This window comes from Amaranthus tricolor, chromosome 5 (assembly GCF_026212465.1).
Source record: "Amaranthus tricolor cultivar Red isolate AtriRed21 chromosome 5, ASM2621246v1, whole genome shotgun sequence".
In the NCBI taxonomy this organism is placed as follows: domain Eukaryota; kingdom Viridiplantae; phylum Streptophyta; class Magnoliopsida; order Caryophyllales; family Amaranthaceae; genus Amaranthus; species Amaranthus tricolor.
The window spans coordinates 4321103-4343825 of record NC_080051.1 but is presented as its reverse complement, the minus strand read 5'-3'; the positions used below and the strand labels follow the sequence as shown (position 1 = coordinate 4343825).

The window sequence follows — 22723 nt, the reverse complement described above, 5'->3', positions numbered from 1 at the left end:
AGTTCTTTAAATCTCTTCAGTTTCTTAGCCGATTTTCGATAAGCAAAAGCCACTATCCTACTTTCAAATTTCTATTTCACACAGATAATAAAGCAAAGCAGGTTTAATACCAGCAAATATAATTAAATTACATGATTATAATCTTACATGATGTCGTTTACAAGAACAACTACCCATTGAATCATTAATATCACATACATAAGTAATTATTCACATTCAAATATACAACTACATATATACATAATTAAATTATTCACATTCAATCTACCCTAAAAATCCTAATTAATTAAAATTATTCACATTCAAATATTCAAGTACATACATAAGTAAATTATTCACATTCAAATATAAAATACATACCTTGGTAATGAGATATGATAATTTTGTTTCTACAATAAGATTATGTAACCTACAATGAAAAAAAAAATCAAAATTAGTATAAAAAAAGACTAAATCCTTATTAAAACACAATGACTTGAAAAAGAACAAGACTAGCCCTAATTTTGTGGCGTTTGAAGGAAAAACAACAATGGTGGGTTGAAGAACTTAAACAAAGATGGAGAAAGAAATTCGTGCAATGGGTGGTTATTGAAGCAACAAATTTCAACAACACAGGAACTTCAAGAACTTAAAAAAAAATCGTTGGGTTTGAAAGATGATGAACAAAATGAAGAGAAAACACAGTAGAGTCGTATGATTTGAAAAACTTGAAGAACTTGAAGAGATTTTTCGTGGATTTTTGAAGAAATTTTCTGAAATTGAAGAGCTTGAAGAAGAAGACAGTCGTCGTCGTGGGTGTTTGAAGAAAGTTATTTAAGGGTTTTAAGCAATTGAACGTCAAAACGCGTTTTTTATATTTTTTGAACTAACTATTTGCTGCGGGCTTCTTAAAAAACCGCAACAAATAATATATATATATATATATATATATATATTATATATATATATATATATATATATTATATATATATATATATATATATATATATATATATATATATATATTATATATATATATATATATATATATATATATATATATATATATATATATATATATATATATTTTGTATATACGCAGCAATAAATAGGAAAAAGAATTAGAAAAAAAAAAGACAATTAATTGCTGTGGTTTTAAGATGTGACCGCAGCAAATACTCAGTAGCACAATTAATTGCTGCGGTTATGCTATGGCCCGCAGCAAATAAGTGCATATTAAACTAAAAAATATATAAATAAGCATTATTTGCTGCGGTTATTGAATGACTATAGCAAATAAGTATTAAAAAAAAAGTGAAAAAAATTTTAAAGGCAGACAGACCCAACTCCGTGGCTCGCCTAAATCTCCGCGGCACGCGGAGTCCTTCTGACTTAGCAAAATATATATATATATATATATATATATATATATATATATATATATATATATATATATATATATATATATATATATATATATATATATATATATATATATATATATATATATATATATATATATATATATATATATATATATATATATATATATATATATATATATATATATATATTTTGCTAAGTCAGAAGGACTCCGCGTGCCGCGGAGATTTAGGCGAGCCACGGAGTTGGGTCTGTCTGCCTTTAAAATTTTTTTCACTTTTTTTTTAATACTTATTTGCTATAGTCATTCAATAACCGCAGCAAATAATGCTTATTTATTTATTTTTTAGTTTAATATGCACTTATTTGCTGCGGGCCATAGCATAACCGCAGCAATTAATTGTGCTACTGAGTATTTGCTGCGGTCACATCTTAAAACCACAGCAATTAATTGTCTTTTTTTTTCTAATTCTTTTTCCTATTTATTGCTGCGTATATACAAAAACCGCAGCAAATGATACGCAACAAATACGTTTTTTTCCACTAGTGAGAGTTAATAATCAATGGTCAATGTTTATTTAACTCTTTTTAATCGAATTAGATGAAAATTGATAGAACTTTATAATTTTAATTTATGGTCAAACAAATGGACAACTTGCAAACGAAAATTTAAAATGGTCAACGGAATACATTAGTCGATATTAATAATAAGACAAAATCATCTAAAATAATATTTATCTGCCAATGACTTCAATTTAGCGTACTGCAGAACCAAAATGAATTTCTCTTTGTTAGTCATATTTTGTTGAATATGTTCATAAACTTGTTGTGCATAAGACTCACCTAACTTCACCCCACTGTTTACAAATAGTTTTGTTAGAGGACTTTAAATAAACTTAATTTGAATATAACGTTTAATAAATATTAATAGACAAACTTACTTTGAATCTATCATCTCCAAATTGATGTTTTTTTTAAGGAAAAATTGTTAGAAAATACCTAAAAAAACACCTTTTTTGTGAAAAACTACCTAGAATATTTTTTTGTCAAAAAATACCTAGCAAATTTGGTTTGTTTGTGAATTACTACCTACTGATGGAAAATATCTAACTCTGTTAGATTTAATATTAAAAAAAAAAATTAAATTGTTACTTACCTTCTTAAAAGCCACGTGAGTCTTCAATGTCTTCTAAACTTTCATTTGGTTTATTTCCAAGAACCCAACTCAAACCCAGTAGCATATTCTTCTGCCCAATTTTTTTAGGGCTTCTTTGCAGCACTCATATCCTTCGAAACAACAAGCTTCATTCTGCACAGTGGTTCCTTCTTCATTCTTCTCCATTCTCATAGTCCATTAATCTTCTTTTCAGGTAAGTTTTAATTTGTCTCAAGCTTTTGACTTACTATAGTTAAGTTGGATAATGAAGAGTATTAATGTTAGATACAGAGTTAGATATTTTCCGTCAGTAGGTAGTAATTCACAAACAAACCAAATTTTCTAGGTATTTTTTGACAAAAAAAATGTTCTAGGTAGTTTTTCACAAAAAAGATGTTTTTCTAGGTATTTTCTAACAATTTTTCCTTTTTTTTAATTGTTGTTTCATCAAAATCTCGATATTTTGTGACTTTTCCGATAACATCTTTAAAATTTAAAATTATTGTATATCATGAAATTAGTGCTAATTATGTGAATTATAAAAAGGTAACTTATAATGTTTGTACGTTCTTCTTACCCACAAGAAATTTCTCATCTAAAGCATTTTCCAAAATATCATGAAAAGATACAAAATTGAAAATAGGTCCACTAATAGATAAATCTGGAATTTTCTCAATCACAGTGGACTAGTAAAAAAAACAACTTGCTTGAATGCTTTGTTGGTCGAAATTCTCCCCCCATAAAACGAACACCGAACCTGGTAATGAAGTAGCAGCTGTCTAACTCACATGATTTGGAATGTGTAGACAAAGCAACTTTGTTAATGGAAGCCACTATTGAAGTTTCATATAATAAATTTGTTTTGACAGTGAAACGAGAAAGTGGAAAACACTTGAAATATCGTGGGTGGAAGTGTTTTTAGGAACGGCGATTCGTAGAAGGAAGCGACTTGAATTCCTGCAAAATAACACGTTAGCCTTGTCCGGGGGGGTGATCTCTCGGAAAACCCCTCCGACGCTCAAGTTAGAACGTTGATATGAGATTATTGGATAGTCGATTATAACAGAATGTAAGAATTAAGATATCGAGGTTGATATTGCTTATATTTTGGTAGGCTAATGAAGTGGAGTATGAGTAAGGATACTTGAGAGGATTATTTTCAGATGTTCCCTTCCCTTCTGATGTTGGCCTCTATTTATAGTGGTGAAGAAGGAGGTTATTTCTGAAGGCCGCCATGTTTGGGATCTTTATTTTCCCAGGGTTGGGAGTATTCAGTATCTCCGGAACCAACGGAGAAATTATTGGTGTGAGATCTTCATGAAGGCTACTCCTGCCGTCCTCATTCTGCGGCATAGTGACGGGACTGAGGGGACGGCTAGATCCCGCGAGTTGTGCCTTTTTTATTTCTTCCCTCCTCTTATCCACTAGCGATTGAATGCTTTCAGATGCCCTTTGCCTTTTGCTTTCCAGGTAGGTACGGCCATCTCGAGAAGTGGTTTTAGATTCATTTTCTCGTTGGTCAGTCCTGTTGAGACTCGGGTGGGTCATGGATCTCTCCCACCTCTTCTTATTGCGCCTACTGGAGTGGGAAGTCCTCAAGTTCCTATCTTGAGATTCATGAGACTTTGGTATTTCTTGATGGGGTTCGATTCGTTCCTGCAAACTTTTTATTTGGTCCGCCATGTCCTCTAACACTCGTTGTTGAGTAGGAGTGTTATTTATGACGGCGCAGAGTTGTTCGGAGAAAGCGGCAGTGAGGTTTCGCGCTAGCATGTCCAGATCACGACGAATCACGGTTTGGTTGTTAACGTGACCTGCGGAAGTGTCTGTATCTGTGTTGTGCACGGTAGCTGTTTGGGTCGGATTCTTCTTAGGAGCCATGACTTTTTATTCTGTCCCTACAGATGGCGCCAAACTGTTTCGATAGTGAAACGAGGAAGTGGAAAACACTTGAAATACCGTGGGTGGAAGTGTTTTCAGAAACGGCGATTCGTGGAAGGAAGCGACTTGAAATCCTGCAAAACAACACGTTAGCCTTGTCCGGGGGGTGATATCCCGGAAAATCTCTCCGACGCTCAAGTTAGAACGTTGATATGAGATTATTGAATAGTCGACTATAACAGAATGTAAGAATTAAGATATTGAGGTTGATATTGCTTATATTTTGGTAGGCTAATGAAGTGGAGTATGAGTAAGGATACTTGAGAGGATTATTTTCAGATGATCCCTTCCCTTCTGATGTTGGCCTCTATTTATTGTGGTGAAGAAGGAGATTATTTCTGAGAAGAAGTGGATTATCATGGGGGTAATGGGCAGTTGTCAGCCATGGAAGAAGGAGAACCAAACAATGAGGGGAGAGTGGGAAGTTGGGTCAATCTGGAGGTTACTTCCCTGGAGGGAGTTAGGGTTTTGTGTGGGGTCACTTGCTTATGGGCCAACTGAAGAGTTGGGAGAATCCAGGTAAGGCCCATTGACTACAAGTCAAGGTCAATTCAAAAGGTCAAAGGTTATTCAGGTAAAATAACATTAATAATTTAAATAAACAAATAAATTAGGCAGGTAATACCATAACAAAATTATTATGTTAGTTAGACATATTTAACACATAAAAAAACCCTAAAAAACGACTAAGAGGTAAGACTAATGCTTAACCTTCTCATCAATCAGAATAAGATGAATTGCACTTGCTACCCCATTATCTTTAAAATCCCAGATGTGGTGCACTTCGGCCTTATTTTCAGTTACCCCTATCTCTTGATATTTCATCAAAATAATTCAAGCTCATTTTTATAGTAGTTTCAATGGGTAAAAGTGGTGTATGTTAATTTGTATGAACAGGAAGACAGGTTGATTGAGAATGCAATTATTCATCTTAAAAGATGCATATATATAGGGTCATTTAGGTTAAATGTTTTCAGATTTCAGTATTATGGGCCTGTCCAAAAATTTAAATATTGACAGAATTTGATTTAATCTAAATATGGACAAAATTTCTCATTAGTTATTAAGCTGTAACAATTACTCTACGTTAATTTTAAACTGAAATTTTTGCATTCAAAAAATCACATAAACTGCCATTTTGGGAAGTTGATTTTTATGATTAATAAAATTGATTATTTTATGTTTGACCAATCCCGTAACCCAAGTAAAATGCAATAATTGAATGTTATTTGGAGCAGCTGTTTTTATTCTAATTAATTTGATTGCTATTTTTACACATCGCAATTATAATTAAACTGCTATGTAGCAACGTTTAAGGATTACATCAAGGAAATTATGGTCAAAGATCAATTGTACTTCTATTTTAATGTATCTATAATTTTTTTTGAAATGTATGTATCTATAATCTCATCAATATGTTACTTAATTTCTAAAATTAAATACAATTTCATTAACATGTTATTTAATTTTTAAAGTTAAATGCCAAGTGTAAAAATGAATAGCCAATCAATTAAAGACAGATGACAGTGTGTTCTAGGAGATGCTATCTGTAATTGTTCAATCTTTTTAATATTTTTTATGATATTAGTAAGTATTCACTATGAATATCTTGAACTATGACAAAATTATTTACATTAGTAGTTTGAGGTTAATTATGGATCACATTATAATTTCTATCATTAGAAGCTAATTAGACAAAGTCCTAATTAAATTAATTACTAATACATAATAATATATACCCAATAATTATAATATTATAGAAGCCATTTAACTTTTCATTTTTTCTTCATCAATGTAAAGATGGCTATTTACATTTATCTTCTTTTTAATATTATATTTTAGGAACCCTTCATGTTCACTAAACATTTATGGTGATCATGAAATTGTCTACTCACTTCCCGTTTTGTTTTTTGCTATATATACCCTTGTCATCGAATCCATTGATTCATCAAAACACCACTTTAATCCTCTTCATTTCAATAGTAGTAAAGGTCAAATTCATATATAATTAACAATCCTTAATTAAAGTATTGGTGTTCGATCACGGGCGTCGAGTCGACACTGATCCGAACGCCTGATTACAGTCTCTTTTTCGGTCTAATCTCGTTCTCTATACAATGTGAGTAGTTATGTTTAACCCTTATAAATTTAAGCTCCACTTTCATCAAAATAGAGTTTTCAAATTTTCTATTATGGTTTCGAGCTATCTCAATGGCATTTCTCTTATGTTTTATGATGTCTTAGATGATTACAACCTTTATTTCATTTGGTTATACATCAATGCAGACCATTATTTGCAAAAAAAAATAAATTATAATATATTTTCTTATAGTTCTCATGTTGGCAAATGTATTATATTTGAACCTTTTGTTTTCCTAGTAAAGTTAATAATAAGGATTTGTTGCCTCGAACTCACGTTTTGGTAATAGCATGATTTCATAATGATCATGAATAAAGACTACAATTTATTTTAGAAAACATAAATATCTTTAAGTAATTTTTTGATGTCGCAACTTATAATATCTTAATTTAAACTAAGTAAACATTGTTTACTAAGTGTTAAGTTGGGTAATAATTATTATTGTGTGATTTTAAAAATATATTACATATTTAAAGTTTATAAAGGTTTTTGCCCTGGACTGTGTAAGGTATGTCAACTCTTGGTGCGCTTAAATGTGACATGTGTTTATATTGCCTAAGGCAAATTATCTCCCTAATGTGTTTGGTGGATCGACCTTTTGGAAGGAGTCCATAAAAGGGAATGTGTTATTTTTGTGACATTATATAAATGTATATTGTGAATAAATTTTTAAAATGTGACAATTCAAGTTTTTTATAAGAGTATTTACAAAGTGTGACAATTCAAATGTTTTATACTATATGAGTATATTATTATTTTTAGTAAATATAAAAGTATTTTAAAATTTTGTCGCTTTCAAATATTATTTTAAAGTCAAACATTTTCCATGTATCGATAGTTTGACACGTTAGAGTAACTATTCACTGAGTCGTGGCTCATGTTTTGTGTTTTTGTTTTCCACTAGGTAATGACAAGTTCTTTGACGTGTTTAATGCATGAGGGCTGGGTGACATAGATCATACATCATAATTGTATTTAGATAAAATACTGTTAGAACCTTTATTTTATTTAAAACTATATTAGTTTAAATGTTGTTTTGACGCCTTACACTTTCTGAGTGTGGCAGACACCCTGTTTTTACCTTCCGCTGCTATGAGATATTATTTAAGTCTTATTGTATTTATTATTTTATATTTATAAAAATTAGCGTGTTACACAAACAATCTTTTTATCAAGTTTGTCCTTTATAAAGTGTGTCATTTTCAACATGTTTAGTTTGATCGTGCTGAACTATGCTCCATAGAGATGCTAATAACTGCTTTGTTAGCACAATAAAGATTACATGCCCCTTTTTAGAAAAGTTCAATTATCTTAGTAGTTTCCTGATCCAGAGAATCTAAGTGATACCCTTGGCAATTCCTCGAAATTCTGCCTCAGCGCTTGATAGACCAATAACCTTCTGCGTCTTGCTTACCAAGTGACAAGCTCTGCCCCCACTTTAGTAAAGTACCCAGAGGTGGATTTACTATTGTCTTTGTCTCTTGCCCAATCTGCATCCGCGTAGGCTAGAAGGTCCAGGTTATCAATTTTTTCGAAGAGACGACCCCTGATACCAGTACCCTTTAGATACCTCAGAATTCTCATTACCGCTGTCATGTGTTGTATTTGAGGCATGTGCATGAACATACTAACTACACCAATAGCATAAGCAATATCTTGTCTCGTACATGAAAGATAGATAAGTTTTCATACCATTTTTCGATGTCGATCCTTGGCCGCTGGCTTTGACTAATAAAGATTCCCTTTGACTAGTAAAGATTCCCTTTGTCGATCTTAGAACTTCAATGCCAAGTATTTTAGGTTACCTAAATCTTTCATATCAAACTCAACAGATAACTTCTCCTTCTAATTATGAATCTCCTTTGCATCATTTTCGGTGATAACTATATCATCAATATAGATTATCACGCATGTGATTCGATCCCTTTTCTTCTTCCAGATTAGTGTGTGATCAGAGTTACTTTGCTCATATCCGAAGTTCTTCATAGTTGTAGTGAACCTTCCAAACCATACACTCGGAGATTGTTTCAACTTGTATGGAGCCTTCCTAAGTCTGCACCCTTCTCCTAGATTGTAGTGCTTTAAGAAGTCAAGATTGGCTTTCATATACACTTCTTCGATTTCACCTTGTAGAAAGGCATTTTCTTTATGTCAAACTGATGGAGAGGTTAGTGTTTATTTGCAGCAATTGAGAACAAGACACATATTGTATCAATTTTAGCAACTGGAGAGAAGGTTTCAAAGTAATCTACTGCATAGGTCTTTGTCTAACCTTTGGCTACAAGACGAGCCTTGTAACGCTCAATGCATCCATGTGCATTGTACTTGATTGAGAACACCCATCTGCACCCTACAGTCTTTTTTTTCTTCAAGTCCCATGTTTTATTTTTCTTGAGGGCTGACATTTCTTCTTACATTGCTTTCTTCCACTTGGGATCCCGAAATCCCTCTTCAACATTGCGTTTAAAACTTGGAGTATTATAATTATACTAGTATAAAGATATATATAAATATATTTTTAAATATATGTAATGATAAACATACTATACTAAAATGATGTAATAATTATTAAACTATTGTGATATAAAATTATTTAATTATAAAATAAACTTAAATATTTTATAGATGACCTTAAACATGAGGAATGAAATTGTATAATAAACTTAAATTATTCAGTTTATTCTTTTCTGAAAATGGTAAATTACTCAATTTAATTAATTTTTAGAAGGTCATAAATGACATATTGGTTAATTTTATTTGTCATGTAAGTCAATATCAACCAATAAATTTTTTTAATCTAGAGGGCCTCCATGAGGATGACATCTAAAATTTTCCAATATTTATATTAAATTGTATGATGATATGATTTAAACTAATTTACTATAGCATATCCCCATTGTTGCTTATTTTTGTTAATGTACTTCAAAAGACTTTGTGGATATTTATATAATTATAACAAAATAAGATATTAATAAAAGGATGACACATGGAATATTTAATTACCAATAAATTTAATGCGTATAAGCAAATTGTTAAAGAGATTGCCATGTAATAATGTGTCATATAATAATGTGTCTAATAAAATAATAACATTTGACAAAGTTCTAAGCTGCCATTTGTCATTTTACAATAAATTATTAAGTTGTATTATATGATAATATGATATTTACTAATATTGCACTACATATAATAAATCTTAATTAATTACAATATTTTTTATTCCTTTTATATGCCAAATTTATATATAGTATGATATTTAATTGTTGCTTTAATTATAACTATAATAATAATAAAATAAGATATTATTTAAAGGACGACACATAAGATATTTAATGATCAATAAATTTAATCTATATAAGCAAATTGTTAAAAGATTACCATGTAAAATTATTGCTTCATCTTTGTAGTATAGTAGTGAAAAGAGGGTAATAATTTCTACAAGATTTCTAACTTAGCAAACTGTGACAATAAGCTTCTCAAATTTTTATATAGTAAAGATTTTAGCACCTTCGAAGAATGAATAAGTGGGAGATAAGCAAAGGGAAGGCCAACCTAAAAATAATACTCCCTCCTATTAAATTTATTAGTCTCATTTACCTTCTGAAATTGTTCATAAATTATTTTTAATTTGTATTTTATTCTTAATCTATAAATATAACATTGACAAATGAAATCGTAGTTAATTCGTTTCAATACAAAAATCTTAATATTTATTTTATTTTACAATTTTTAATCATACACAATTAAAAATATTAATAATATAATTACTACATTTGCAAATTTGTCGAATTAAATAGAAATATTAGGTGAATTGCTGGGAGTTGTAAATATATAATGAAAAAAAAGCAGAACATTAATTTATTTTTATTAAATTTTGGGCAACTATTGACCAACAAAAAAAAAAGGATATGATTTAGATATGATCTTTGTATATGATTCAAAGGTTCTCGTAATTAAAAATCTAGAGAATTCTTGATAAAACCGTTATTAGATATTAAGTGGATATAACTTATTCTCCCGCGCGTTCCAGAATAGTCGTGATCTGGCCAAAACTTTCCAGCTACTGTATTTTCCGCTTCTTTTGTCTTCCGTTACGCACTAGAAACTTCTTTTTCCCAATTTTCGTATCTTGATATTTCTGCTCTAACCTATAAATACATACTCCTCCTCCTCCCTGCTCAACACAAAACAGAAAATACTTGCAAATTAAATCTCTCGTACAAAAATTCTCATACATTTCCATTACTTTTCTTCTAGTAAATACAATTACTCTCTTACAATAAGATTGTTGTAATTAAGTTCCAGTAAATCGATTGACGCAAAATGCCAGCAGCACCAGAAGGTAGAGCAATTGGTATTGATCTTGGCACCACCTACAGTTGCGTAGGAGTATGGCAAAACGACCGTGTTGAGATCATTGCCAATGACCAGGGAAATCGTACTACCCCATCTTATGTTGCCTTCACCGACACTGAGCGATTGATTGGAGATGCTGCCAAGAATCAGGTGGCAATGAACCCCCAAAACACCGTTTTTGATGCTAAGCGTCTCATTGGTCGCCGCTTCTCAGACCCTGCGGTCCAATCTGATATGAAGCTATGGCCTTTTAAGGTTGTTGCCGGCCCAGCTGATAAACCCATGATCCAAGTCACCTACAAGGGTGAACAGAAACAATTTTCTGCTGAAGAGATTTCATCCATGGTTTTGACTAAAATGAGAGAAATTGCAGAGGCCTACTTAGGTCACCCTGTGAAGAATGCGGTGGTCACAGTACCGGCCTACTTCAATGACTCTCAAAGGCAGGCAACCAAGGATGCTGGAGCAATTGCTGGGCTCAATGTCATGAGGATTATCAATGAGCCTACAGCTGCAGCAATTGCCTATGGGTTGGACAAAAAAGGGTCTCGTTCTGGGGAGCATAATGTGCTCATCTTTGACCTTGGTGGTGGTACTTTTGATGTATCTTTGCTCACTATTGAAGAGGGTATCTTCGAGGTCAAAGCCACTGCTGGAGATACTCATTTAGGTGGTGAGGATTTTGATAACCGCCTTGTCAATCACTTTGTGGCGGAGTTCAAGAGGAAGCATAAGAAGGATATTAGTGGGAATGCCAGGGCTCTTAGGAGGTTAAGAACAGCATGTGAAAGAGCTAAGAGAACTCTTTCTTCTACAACTCAGACTACTATTGAGATTGATTCTCTATATGAAGGAATTGATTTCTACTCCACCATTACCAGGGCTCGATTTGAAGAATTGAACATGGATTTGTTCAGGAAGTGTATGGAGCCAGTGGAGAAATGTTTAAGAGACTCCAAGATTGATAAAAGCCGTGTTCATGAGGTTGTATTGGTCGGAGGATCCACAAGAATTCCTAAAGTGCAGCAGCTTTTGTCTGATTTCTTTAATGGAAAGGAGCTGTGCAAGAGTATCAACCCAGATGAAGCAGTAGCATATGGTGCAGCTGTCCAAGCAGCTATTCTGAGCGGTGAGGCCAATGACAAGGTTCAAGACCTGTTGCTCCTTGATGTAACACCTCTCAGTCTCGGAATTGAAACTGCTGGTGGTGTAATGACAGTTTTAATACCAAGGAACACTACCATTCCTACCAAAAAAGAGCAAATCTTTTCTACATACTCCGACAATCAGACTGGCGTGCTCATACAGGTGTATGAAGGAGAGAGGACGAGGACTAAGGACAACAACCTTCTTGGAAAGTTTGAGCTCACTGGCATTCCTCCCGCTCCTCGTGGTGTTCCTCAGATCAATGTATGCTTTGACATTGATGCTAATGGTATTCTCAATGTTTCTGCGGAAGATAAGACGGCAGGGGTTAAAAACAAGATCACCATCACTAATGACAAAGGGAGATTAAGCAAAGAGGAAATTGAAAAGATGGTGAAGGAAGCAGAGAAGTACAAGGCTGAAGATGAGGAAGTGAAGAAGAAGGTGGATGCTAAGAACTCTTTGGAGAACTATGCTTACAGTATGAGGAATACTATCAAAGATCAAAAGATTGCTGCAAGTTTGACCTCAGCAGATAAGGACAAGATTGAAAAGGCTATTGAGGAGACCATTAAATGGTTGGATGGAAATCAATTGGCAGAGGTGGATGAATTTGAGGACAAGTTAAAGGAGTTGGAGGGAATATGCAATCCTATCATTGCCAAGATGTACCAAGGTGGTGCTGGGGGACCCACGCCTGCTTCTGGTATGCCCAACTCTGATACCGGTGCTGGCCCAAAGATTGAAGAGGTTGATTAAATTTGAAATTGAAACTGAAATTGAAATTAAATTGAGAAAATGTAATAATTGAAAATACAAGTCCAGAAAGAAAAATGTAATGTTTTCTATAAAAAGTAAATAAAAGTAATACTACATTGATCCAATTATTGTGTGTAGTGATTCAATTAATATTTCTTTGTAAACATATTTGTAAAGCAAATGCATATATTTTTTTCCGCTTCCACTCTTCCACCACGGCAAAAACTCCCGCTTCACTTGTTCAAAATGCTTCAAAATCGGATACACCTTTAATCTCTCTTGGCCTTCATCATATGATCATACTCGATCCTATAAACTACCTATTATGGAAACTTCAAACTGAGGCCATCTTGTTTGGCTATGATTTAGTCAAATTCACTCAAGGCACATATACGTGCCCTTCATCTACCACAGACGGTAAAGAAACTGCAAACTCCGATCACATCCCTTGGCTTCGCAAAGATCAATAATATTGTTTGGTGCTCTCATAGGTACCCTCAACATAGATCTTGTGCCTCTTGTCTCTGATTGCAAGACGTCTAAGGGCCTGTGGAACTTGCTTGCACAAACTTACGCCATACCAAGGTTTGTGTTGACCAACATGCTTATGTTGGAAAACTATGGACAATGAAGATGTCATTAAGAAGGTATTGTTGGGTTTAAAAGACAAATACTTACAATAATAATCTCCCCACAAATTCAACTATGATGGGTTAAATAACACGACCAATACCAGCAAAAATTAACCCAAATATATCAACAAAGACAAGAGATCAATTTTGTGTAAAACTTGGGGAAAAACCACACTTCAACTATTATCAAAAAATTTACAATGGGATTCTCAATTAACCTTTCCTAACAATGTAGGGGATATCACAATACATCAAGTATTAAACTTGGTTTAACAATCAACATAAATTAATGTATAAAGTAGGTGATTAAATAAATACAAGAGGGTTAAATATTACTGACTTGATGATAACAAAACGACAATCAAACCGTAGGATAATGAGTAGAGAATAGCAGCAGCACACTCGTAAAATCTCGCGTCAATCAGAGCGATCGGATTAAGAAACGTTGGACCGATTATTTCCCTTCAAGACTCTGTTTTTGGTTTTCTTGTTCTGCGCTTCTTCACTTGTTCTGATGGAATGAAGTAGGATTATGATAAATTAATGGGACTAGAATCTTCTACCCATTCCTTACCTTTTTTCTTTTATTTAATAATTGTATATAATAATAATAAGTAAATGGGATGACTTATTTTCCGTTCTCCAAAATAGGAGGGACCACCCAACAGGTATTATTTAAAAGAAATGATTTTGGTTGTCTTTCATTCTATAATTTTAATATTAAATACATAAAGTAATTTAGAGTTTTAGGTAACTAAATAATTATAAGATAATTACCAAAATATATTAAAGATTTACAAGATATACAAAATATTCTATTCTTTCACACTCCCGCAGTTGAATCGTGAGTTTGGTAAGCGTTGAGATTGGATCGAAAATCATCAAAAAAAACTTGGGGAAGACCTTTGGCAAACATGTCAGCAATCTGATATCGAGATGGAACATGAAACACTCGAATGTCACCATGTTTAACTTTTTCACGGAGGAAGTGAATGTCTATCTCTATATGTTTAGTGCATCGATGATGAATTGGGTTATTGGCCATATAAACAGTACAAACATTGTCACAATAGGCAAGAGTAGCCGTAGGAATAGAACATTGGAGTTCAAGAAGCAAGTTACGAATCCAAGAAGTCTCAAAAACCACATTTATTCAGCTTCAGCACTGGATTTAGAAACAGTAGGTTGTCACTTAGCAGACCAAGATACTAAATTATCACCCAAAAAAAAATAGTAATCGGAAGTAGAACAGCGGGTGCCAGGACAACCACCCCAATCAACATCGGTGTAGAATAAAAGAGGGGAAATAGGAGACTTATACAATTGCAAACCATGATTAAAACTACCCTGGACAAATCGAAGAACGCGATGAATAGCACCCATATGCTCAACTCGAGGATCATGCATTTAAAGAAAAACTTGCTGAACAACATAGGAAATATCTGGTCGAGTGAAAATAAGATACTGCAAAAGGATCATGCATTCTTGACATCAAGTTGATGAATGGACCACGATTAAGAAATGGAAATGCTTAAAACAATGCATAGTAGTAGGTTTCACAACCGGACTAAAAGTGTCATCACAATCAATGCCCTCCCTTTGAGACTTACCATCATCATTCAAGACGCGCCTTATAGAGCTCAAAAGAACCATCGGACTTTATTTTCAACCGGAAAATCCACAATGACTGAGTTATTGGCATTTGGAGGTCGAGGCATGAGATCTCATGTATGATTCTCAATTAAAGTATCAAATTCTCTTTTCATAGCTAATTTCCAGTTGGGTTACGAAGGGCATGAATGAGATTTTTTGGTATGGGGGAAAAAGAAACGGATAAGGGTTCAGAAGAGTATTTGGGGTTGGGTTTAAAAATTCCATGTTTACTATGCGTAACCATGCCGAGTGGTGATAGTGGTTGAATAGGATTGGATGAGGAAGAGGGAAGTTTTAAGGGCGTGGAATGAAGGTAGGCTGGGCGTGTACTGGGACGCATAAGGCAGACCCAGTGGGGATTGATGCAGTACCAGGTTCAGAAGGGGGGCTTGAGGTGTCACTGATGGGTCGAAGAGGAAATGTAGAGGAAGGGGGTAATAGGGTAGCTGCTGGCCGTGATTAGAAATGGGGTCAATGGGTTCTGATGTAGGGCAAGAGGTGGTATTGTGGTCATTGTGTAAAAATTTTAAGGGAGAAAGATCATTTAAAAATTGATATGCTTAGGGAGATGGTGTATGAGAGCGGGAAAAAGGAAAAGTGGCCTCTTCAAAAAGAATATGTCAAGATTTAATAATCTTACAAGAGGAGAGATCATAACACTTGTAACCCCTATATGAAGAAGGGTAGCCCAAAAAGACACATAGAGAGGAGCGAGGTTGAAGTTTATGGATTGTGGTGGAGGGAATGAGAGGAAAACATAAACACCCAAAAAGTCAGAGATGTATATAGGAGGGAGACTTATGATAAAGTAAGTGAGTAGGAGTGAGATTGCCAAGAACTTTAGAGGGGAGGATGTTGAGAAGATAAGTGATCGTGTTTAAGGCGTGAGGACAGAAATACGGTGGGAGAGAAGCATGACACAATAGAGTAAAAATGATATTATTTATGGAGCGAATTTTTCTTTCGGACATTCCATTTTGAGAGGAAGTGTGGGGACAAGAGAAGTGAAGAGTAATACCCTGATTAGTACAAAATTGATGAAGCATCTTATTGTCAAATAAAGTCGAGTCATGAGAGGGAGAAATGTCTTTATTGTTTAAGTGATCCTCCAATTCCAACATCGAACGAAGAGTATCAAAAGAGGGGACGAGATTCATATGTTGAACTAAGTATCGAAAAGTACGATAGTCCAAACTTAAACCATGAAGAACTTGAAGAGCCAAACGATTATCGGAGATCGTAGTATCAAGATTACTAAGGGTGAGAGAAAGATTTTGAAGTTCATTACAATAGGCCTTCACATTGGGGAAGCTAGAGAGGGAGAGTTCATTGAATTGAGATCAAGGTGTAGAATTCGGAAAGTCTTATTACTTTGAAAATTATTCTCAATACGATTCCATGCATCAAGAGCACAGTCATCGGGACAAACGATGGATTGTAGAAGGGTCGGACTAATAGTACCATAAAGCCAAGTACGAACAATATCATGAAGGCGTTGCCACTCCGAATCTTTTTCAACTGATTTAGAAGAGTCATCGGGAATAATATGAGCATCCACAAGGTAAGCCCGACAATGGAGTTTGAAAAGAATAATCCAAGTATTAAAATTCGTGCCTTCGTCATAAAGTTGAATAGGCACACATGTCTTGATATTAGTAACCAAATTTGCGGGATGGATTTAAGAAGAAGAAACCATGAAATAAGAGAGGAACAAGATTGGCAGCTGCCGTGTAAGGAGGTGACAGGCTGGTGGTACAGGGCGGCGGAAGAGATGGAGAAAGAAAGGGGAAAGAACTGATGCCCATCTCAGAAAAATACCTCTCATGCTTAGTTTGAGAAAAGGGTTTAGTCAACGGATCTGCAATATTGTTATCCGTAGATATTTCGCACACTTCAACGTCTTTCCTTCCTATGATTTATCGCAACTGATGAAACTTTCAAAGCACGTGTTTGGACTTTTGGTGTGATCTAAGTTCTTTTGCTTGTATAGTAGCCCCATCATTATCACAATAAAAATTAATTGGACCAGCAACACTAGAAACCACACCAAGCTCGAAAATAAAATTTTTAATCCAAATAGCTTCTTTTGCTGCTTCAGTAGCAGCAATATACTTAGTTTTAGTTGTAGAATCAGCTACAGTGCTTTGTTTGGAATTTTTCCAACTAAGTGTAGCTCCATTAAGAGTAAAGATGTAACTAGATTGAGATTGGAAATCATCCTTACATGTTTGAAAACTAGCATCTGTGCAACCCTTTACACATAATTCACACACATCTCTAAAAACCAAGAACTTATCGCTAGTCGTGTTAAGGAACTTTAAGATATTCTTGACCGTTATGCAATGGTCATTACCAGGACACAATTGGTATTTGCTCGTCATGCTCAAAGCACACAAAACATCTGGTCGGGTACATATGATAGCATACATGATAGAACCAATAGCTGAAGCGTATGGACTCTTGCTTATCTTCTCTAGCTCATCAAGTGTCATTGGACAATGCTTCTTGCTAAGAGACATGCTGTGAGACATGGGAAGAAAACCCTTCTTAGAGTTTGTAATATTGAACCTATCAAGGACCTTATCAATATATGTCCTTTCACTAAGCCCAATCATCTAATTTGATCTATCTCTATAGATTCGGATGCCGAAAATTTACAGAGCCTCTCCAAGGTCTTTCATAGAGAAACTACTACTTAGTCAAGCCTTTAAAATCTCAAGCATAGGTACATTGTTCCCTATGATCAGTATGTCATCCACATACAAAACTTAGAAAACAACAAAACTCCCTCTGATTTTCTTGTATACACAAGACTCTTTCGAATTTTAGAGGAAACCAAACTGTTTAATTGCCTCGTCCAAACGAATATTCCAACTCCTAGATGCTTTCTTTAGTCCATAAATGGACTTCTGAAGCTTACATACTTTCCTAGGGCTATTGGGATGCACAAAACCCTTCAGTTGTGTCACATACACTTCCTCTTCTACATATCCATTTACAAAGGCGGTTTTGACATCCATTTACCAAATCTCGTAGTCATAATACGAAGCTATTGCTAGGATAATTCTGATGGATTTTAAGCATAGCCGTTGGTCAAAAAGTTTCATCATAGTCTATGCCATGAACTTGCTTGAAACGTTTAGCCACTAGTCGTGCTTTGTAGACAACTATTTTTCCATCCATGTCAGTCTTTATCTCATAAATCCACTTGCACTCAATCGGTCTAGCACCTTCGGGCAAGTCAATCAAGTTCCAAACTTGATTGTCATACATGGAGTCCATTTCAGATTTCATGGCTCCAAGCCATAATTCTGAGTCAAAACTCTCCATTGTTGCCTTATAGGTAGTAGGTTTTTACTTCTCTAATGTAAGGACTTTATGACTTTAATGAACGATATAACCCTCAATACGACCTCTCCTTGGAGGGTTATGATTCATCTCTTATTTCAAACCAAACCTCTATTTCTTTCTCAAGTAATTGACGATTCATCTCCTATTTTTGACCGAATTCAACTCAAGTTTGTTACTTATTCTTGTTCTCTTATTTGTATATGAAACAATCGTATTATTAATGAGATTTCATTAGTCGTTTTTAGCGCCTAATTTTTTTTATATATTTGTTCATTACTAATTAAAACTTAATTAGTGATGGTGGTAATTTGAAAATTTTCTGCGATGATTAGAAACTTGTCAACTCGTAACATAGTTATGAAGTGTAACACGTAACGTAAACTTTAGATGTAAAACTTAAAGTTGAGCAACTACCCATAACTTTTCGGGATATTTATAATACTTATCCGAAAACTTTATTTACCCATGTTGGGAATAAATTAAATATTTCATAAACATATAAGTGATTTTTAAACATGAAGTACATGTTACATAACTTGTTACATGCATAACAATTTTTACCTAAACCTTAAACTATCTAAGATAAACCTTTCCTACACTATAATAGATCAATTTGGGGACAAAGATCACCTCCCAACAACTAAAACCAACCAGCTATAGCTACCCCATTCTCCTCCATTGCATGCTCTTTATTCACTTACACACATAAGCTAAATGTTCTACCCAAGACCTCCTCTTGTCCTAATCAATGTTGGGCATCATTACATGCACGCAAAGACCAAATACAAGGGCCAAAGAATATGATTTTTTCTGTAGAAAATCAGCCCCTCCATCATCTTCATTTCACTCATAAATTGTCACTTAATACCCTCACAAACTCATTCAAACAACTTTCCTCAAATACCTCTACAAGTCCTACATGTTTTCTACTTCAAAATCTCACTAAAACCACTTGAAAAACACCCATTTTAGAGCATAATAGTTGCTGTCCAAATTAATAAAATCATCATATACTACTCAAGATATTCATATAAACACATACAAGGGCATTTCTAATTACCTCCAACAAAAATACTTTCAAAACTTACTAAAAAAACACTTACAAAAAGACTATTTATATGAAGTTTATGAACATAAAAACTTCATAAAAACATTATTCATTTTATTATACTTCATCCATATCACTTTGGAGCATTCTTACAAGGTATTATAAATTAAAGTTCATGAACTTTGTTTTTACAACTTATACTAGAACAAGTACATATAAAAATGATTTTTGTATGAAATCTTTCTCATAAATCAAGCATGTTATAAAGATATATTTTATGACTAAAAAGAGGAAAAATCAACACTTGTATAAATCTATAAAAGTTGAAAAACTAAGAAAATGTATTTCCGCAAACTTATAAATTTTCTTACTTTAAGGATTTAAGTAAAATTATGAGACTTAATTAAGTATATTGCTCAACATAATAAGTATACTCCAAATATGTCAAAATCATCACAAGTATTAGTCTAACTACTCCAACTAAGGAATGTTAAGAGCATGTTAGAAATCCAAAATTAATATTGATTTTTGGATGAATGCAATATGTTTAGTTGAAGAGTTGGAGTTCAGACTTGAAGGGCAAGGACCCCAAGTTGGAACCACTTCTAAGAACACATTGGAGATTACGGAATATTTATATAGGCTTGTGGTCGAGGTATGTCACATGGGGTGATTTTTAAATGGATTTAAGAACAAGTTGGGAAAGTTTGTGTATAAACTTGTTTTTAAAATTAAAATTCCCAAAGAGAAGTTCTTAAATCTTGAAAAATGATGTCAAAATGATAATTTTGAGTATGAAATAATTTATTACATGTATTATTATTGTGGTCATCAAGCATGTTGATTTTATAAATTATTGTATGTTTAAAGACATGTTTAACATTATTTTGTGAAAGTTATTGTGATGAAAATGATTATATGAATTTGAAAATATTTTCATTTTAGAAGAAATTTCCAGTAGCTATATGCTAAGAAAATCTCTTGGATACTTTTTGTTGAGATTATTCGGTAAAATGATATTTTAATGGATTTTAAGGTGTTAAATACTCTTATTATAAATCATGGTATTAGAAGAACTCTTCATCATCAAAAATAATTAATAAAAACATATTATAATATCTCCAACAAGATATGGCCAGAATATATTTAGTTTGGAATTTTTCATGATTTTTGAGTAATCGTTAAATTGTTTGACGGTAAATTGTAAAATGGTAAAATATAAAATAATTACCAAACAATGACATATGGACTTGAAATTTTTATCATATACTCATATGGACAGAAAGTAAAATTGCTAAACGTTTGGGAATGTTTCGTTGACATTTAAGGACCCTAATAATTTTTACTCGGTTATTAATAATCGATAAGTGAGAAAATGATAAAATAAAAAATAAATACTAAATGATGTCTTTTGTACATGAAAATTTTATGAGACACTTATATAAACATTAGATACATGTTCAAAAATTTATATGGATTTTGGTGACCATATATGAACTTGAATAAATTTTATTTGGTTTATCGGTAAAATAACAATATTAATTATTAAAAAACCCTACATGATTTTAATGGTTATTTAAAATTATATACCCCTTAAAATGGCTTCTGGAACATCATAGAATTTTTATAATATTTTTATTCGGACTCAAATAATTTAAAACCTATTTCATTATATTTATCGATAAAATGTCTATACAAAATAATAAAACATCATACATAACTTTTATAATTTCAAATGGCCTAATAAACATGTTTTATGACTTCTGAAACTTTGGTATAATTTTATAAAATAAATTATTAATTATTTATTAATTTATCAAATTTATAGAATATGTTTATTTATTAAAAGGTGTAATATTGTTAATTAAATTTGGATAAAAATAGACATATATCAAAAATTTATAAATATATTAATAACCTATTGCCTCGTAGTATAAAATAAGTTTAAAAATTTTACGGATTTAAGACACTATTTAAATAACGGTAAATACCTAAGTTGTCGAAAATAATCATAAGATCCTTGTAAATTCGCGTAACCAATTATAATCTGATGGGACAACCTTAATTCATTTTAAATAAGGTATTATAATGACTTGATTAAGTTGGGCCTTGATGGAGAATTAGTATGTATTTTGTAAATCAATTATCAATTTTATTACGGGAAAACTATCTCGTATTTAAGAATGTTTTATGAAATCTTCTGTCATAATGATTTTATAGACTTATGAATCATATTCTAGTTGTTTTGAATGAATTTCAAAACTTTTTAAGTTATATTTACTTTAAGAAGGATTGAAACAAAACATTTTAGTGGTTTCCTTGAAAAATCGTATTGAACTTTAATCACTTTTTGTTACGATGCATTTCCATACATGCTAGTGATGCCCCAATATTATACAAAAGTTATGTTTGATGATATGATTATGCTAAGCATGTTTTACCCATGTGGGAAATGTTATCATTTGATTTTGCTAAGTCGCAAATAAACTATGTTTTGCTATGTGCAAACAAAAGATGTTTATCATATGGAAAAAATTAATATTTTTTTACTTTCAAATGCTATTGAAATTACAAGATATATATTATATACAAAAATGTTTTAGCCTAAATGGCGGGTACATATGCCACAGCAAATGTTGTGTGCATGATTGAATGGCTCACCAATGTTGAGCGCGTATTGTTCAGAATATTGTGTTACACTTGCTGGACATGTCGCGGACGGTGGACTGACTACCAAACGAGTCACAGGATGACTCACAGAGTACCCATGTAAACTTATGATATGAGTTTAAAATTGATTTGGATCCATTAAGATCTTATGATTTATGATGAAAAATGAGAATTTGAAATGACTATAGAGCCATTGAATTGGGTTTGAATGATAATATGATTTATCAAATCAAAAGGGATATTTCCAAATAAATTTACTCAAATATTAAACGTTTTAATAACTTGTTTGACGGACACTAGTGTGTTTATACTCATCCTTTTTACTGATACTATGCTCTGTATGATTTTCCAATGGTTTTGTTTTTAGAGTAAACCTCTATGGCACTTCGATGGAGAATGGATATGCGAGCGGAAGATAAACCTGAGTTGGAGTATGACTCCCCTTTTGTTTGGATCTCTTTATTTTATTTGAGAGACTATTATTTTAGTTGTTAAGATTTAGACTCTTT

General features: G+C 32.8%; 1 protein-coding gene and 1 long non-coding RNA gene across 2 annotated transcripts; one reads left to right on the top strand and one right to left on the bottom strand.

Annotated features, from left to right (window-relative positions):
• Positions 1-10447: 10447 nt before the first annotated feature.
• LOC130812928 (heat shock 70 kDa protein) lies at positions 10448-13060 on the top strand. The gene has a single exon (XM_057678578.1). It carries the CDS (start codon positions 10923-10925, stop codon positions 12858-12860), a length of 1938 nt encoding a protein of 645 aa, XP_057534561.1. The 5' UTR covers positions 10448-10922; the 3' UTR covers positions 12861-13060.
• LOC130812929 (uncharacterized) lies at positions 10483-14040 on the bottom strand. Its single transcript, XR_009042138.1, has 2 exons — positions 13833-14040; positions 10483-10773 (listed from the first exon to the last, which is right to left on the bottom strand). It is a non-coding gene; the product is annotated as an uncharacterized LOC130812929 (long non-coding RNA).
• Between the last annotated feature and the right edge of the window lie 8683 nt (positions 14041-22723).